The following is a 3,435-nucleotide window of genomic DNA, read 5'->3' on the forward strand; positions in this document are numbered from 1 at the left end:
GGGCGGGCGCGGGCGCCGACAGCGGCGAGGAGGCGTCCCCGCGGCGGCGCTCGCCCGTGGTGACGCAGCCGCTGGCGTCCGCGTGACCACCGCGCGAGCCGCCCGAGCCGCCCGCCCGCTAGCGCCGCCGCGCCCGCGCCCGCGCCCCGCCGCCCCGCGCCTCCCCGCTCACGGCCCGCCGCCGGCCCGCTTCCGGTCCGCTCACGGCCCGCCGCCGTCGGGGCGCTTCACGATCGCGAGATGCCTTCCGTGACTCGACCGAGTAGTTGACGCGTGTACGTTCCGTAACTTGAAGAATTGTTACTCTATTGTAAATATTTCAATCTGTTAAGTAGTTTTAGGTGATTATTAGTTTATAAATTTGTGATTGCTTTGGTTGTAAATAAAAGTGATATTTGTTTAACTAATAAACTGAAAGCTTTATCGAAGTTTTATTTTGTTTTTTTTTTATTTGGATGCCCCTGTAACAACAATACTATACCAACGCAAGTTGTTGTGTTGCATTTTACATTGCTACCTGCCATCCTAAATTGCTCTGATCGATAGAAATCAATTGGAACATCATCACACTTATAAACGTGTGATGATGTCAAATAAAAACCCTTTTCTTATGGAGAAAGAATTTTGAAAACCGGCCCAGTAGTTTTTAAATTTATCCATTACAAACAAAAATACAAATCCTTCCTGTTTATAACATCAGTGTAGATCACTCGGATCAAGTTTAATAACTCGGATAGATGACGCTAATTAACTATTAACTGCGAGTCGTGAAGGCTTTATTCCCATCGTAATTTATCCTTTCCTTATCACTTATTTACCTTTTAAAGAGAGAAACGCAATCGCAGAGGCCTTACTTTGCAAATATTTATTGGGTGGTGCTGATCACTTTGCACGAGGTGACCTACTTACTCAATAGACTGCTTGAACATAAAAAAGTAGCAAGCAGGTGAAGCCAAAAGTACTTGTGTGTAATATTTCTAATATTTTTAGAAGATATATAAATCACCATACGTCGAAAAAATTTCGTCTGCACCCGAGTTGCGATTACTCCGTGTTGTCTCTTATTTTACTGTGCCTCTAATTTTACCCGCCTAGAATAGAAAATGTCATTTATAAAGCCTTATAGACTTTCGGCACAACACAGAAGGAAAATTATTTTAACAAAAAGTAAATGGACTCTTCAACACGAAAATAGTTTGTCAAGTTGAACCAGTAGTTGCCTAATTAAGGGACGAGAATCGCACGCCAAAGAGCGAAGTCAACTTGAATAATGATTTTTGGAAATGAAATAAAACAACACTAGTCTATAAAATACGTTTTTATTAATACCTGTAGGCTACAATGTAAAAGGGGCTCTCAGCGAGACCATGGATATAAACTTACATTTATACATATTAAGTCACAGTTAGAATTAGTTGTCGTAATATATAAAGATATGTTTATCAAAATAAATGGCGAACTGTAAACAAAGACACTTACTTTTTGCATAAAATTCCAAACTTTCATAATAATCACAACACATTTAACTTAAGAAAATAAAACTGTACAATTAATATCTTAAGTGTTGATGAAGCGACAACCGCTCATTCTAATGAGTCCAGAATGCCACTTAGGTCTACACTGTAAGGCACATATCAGCGTTATACTCTCAACCAACATATTTTTTTGTATTGAAATAAATACAAACACACGTGTCTTTTGTTTACAATTTAAGATATATGTACATAAATTTCATATAATACTAGGAATGCCTTATACCAACCGGTGTCTCAAAGAAGCGTTAACCATGACTTTCCTGAAATGCCGTATCAATTTTTTTTTTTCATGATGCAAGTAAATCTCGCATCACAAAGTTACCTCACGTTGAGTTCTGTCGGTCGAATTTAATTTCATACTATGATGCATTTCCGTCTTATTTTTATATTTTTATTATTCATATGTAAAATATAAAAAGCCAACAATGTACAGTAACAAATGTATATCTCCTACATAGTGATGTTATAAATAAATCAATAAAATATAAAAATTTTTACAAAAATAATTAAGTACAATTTTGAGATTCAAGCGTCAGTGAGCGCAGTATAAGTAATTAAGTAGTAATGAAGCATGTCACGCGGCGTCAGAGCGCGTGGGACACAGCAGTGCACACTGCACAGTGCGCTCTGCCATGGCCGGGCCCCGTCACAGCGGCCGAAGAGGCGCCGTCACGCACGAATTTTTGCAACGAACGTCGTCCGTCGCCGTCAGCTCTATATACAGATACTTGGTCCACATACAATGTACATTTTTACAAAAATATAATAAAATTAAAACTAGTGTGCGATTACAATTACTATTAAGTACGTTTGACTCGACGCCGCCAGGTTTACGAGACGAGAGAGGAAACATGACTGCAATATTGACACGTGACAGTGGAATAACTTCGCCTGATATTTGATATTTAGAATAAAAAATCGCGCAGTTTGGACAGGCCCTCGCGAACATTAAATGCGTTACGCAAATAAGCGGTCGGCGGTCGGCGGTCACATGCCCGACTCCGCGATGCCCTCGTCGTCTGAAACAAACACATACCCACATTAAACTTTCCTATCTCTTAACTTCTTTATTTATTAGTCGATTAAAACAACTATTTCGATGAACTCAAAACTCCTTTCATCATTTGTATTCTGAGATGGATATATTTTCACTCGGCACTCGGCATTGTATTAGTTGTACAGTTATCAAGAATAAGTCCAAAATGAAGTATAAACATGCGCACGCGCCGCGGGCGAGGAGAGACTGTTATATGGACACGCGCATGCTGGACACACTGACATGTGAATGACACTAGTTAGTCGAACTTAGCGTCCGCGGGTTAATGTATCCAACAATAAATCAGTAAAATAAGACACGTTATGATATGTGTTTAATAAATTAAGATGGACGCTTCGATTTAGTTTTTGAGATGGATCGTAGAAAGGAATGAAACGGATGATTCGCACACAATCTTACGCGAGCGCGAGCGTCGGCCGCGCGGCGCTAGCCCGCACCTGCGCGCGCACACAAATCTCTGTTATTCGTTATCCGTAGCGCTGAGGAGCACGCGCGAGACCCGCCGGTCGGGCGCGTTCGGCGACAAACTGACCTTCGAAGGCGGCGTTGTGGTGGTGGTGGTTGTTGGGCGGCGGCGGCGCCAGGTCGGCGCCCTCCAGCGCGGCCACCACGCACTGGTGGATGCAGATGTACTGCTGCTCCGTCTGCACCATCCACACGCGCTCGCGCCGCATGCTGTGCACCATGCCGAAGATGTCCAGGTACTCCGCATGGTTCGCCAGCTGGACAGACGAACCAAATTCATTTCAAGTTAGAGATTAAAGAAAGTTAGAAGAGCTTTCCCAGTGGAATACAAAAAGTGAGTGAGCCGTGCGCTTGAATATTCGCGCGGGCGAAGGTGCG

General features: G+C 42.7%; 2 protein-coding genes across 2 annotated transcripts in view; one reads left to right on the forward strand and one right to left on the reverse strand.

Annotated features, from left to right (window-relative positions):
• The window catches only part of LOC119833323 (MOB kinase activator-like 2), a 29,310-nt gene extending 26,920 nt beyond the window's left edge, over window positions 1–2,390 (forward strand). Inside the window, exons 6-7 of the mRNA XM_038357309.1 lie at window positions 2,124–2,279; window positions 2,364–2,390. Coding sequence (XP_038213237.1) covers window positions 2,124–2,279; window positions 2,364–2,390 — 183 coding nt within the window. The remainder of the gene's footprint in view (window positions 1–2,123; window positions 2,280–2,363) is intronic.
• Window positions 1,303–3,435, reverse strand: part of LOC119833324 (tyrosine-protein phosphatase 10D) — a 22,298-nt gene continuing 20,165 nt past the window's right edge. The window contains exons 20-21 of the mRNA XM_038357310.1: window positions 3,125–3,314; window positions 1,303–2,554 (exon numbers count right to left, since the gene is read on the reverse strand). Coding sequence (XP_038213238.1) covers window positions 2,523–2,554; window positions 3,125–3,314 — 222 coding nt within the window. The 3' untranslated portion in view covers window positions 1,303–2,522. The remainder of the gene's footprint in view (window positions 2,555–3,124; window positions 3,315–3,435) is intronic.

The sequence above is a fragment of the Zerene cesonia genome, chromosome 17, assembly GCF_012273895.1.
Source record: "Zerene cesonia ecotype Mississippi chromosome 17, Zerene_cesonia_1.1, whole genome shotgun sequence".
Lineage (NCBI taxonomy): Eukaryota > Metazoa > Arthropoda > Insecta > Lepidoptera > Pieridae > Zerene > Zerene cesonia.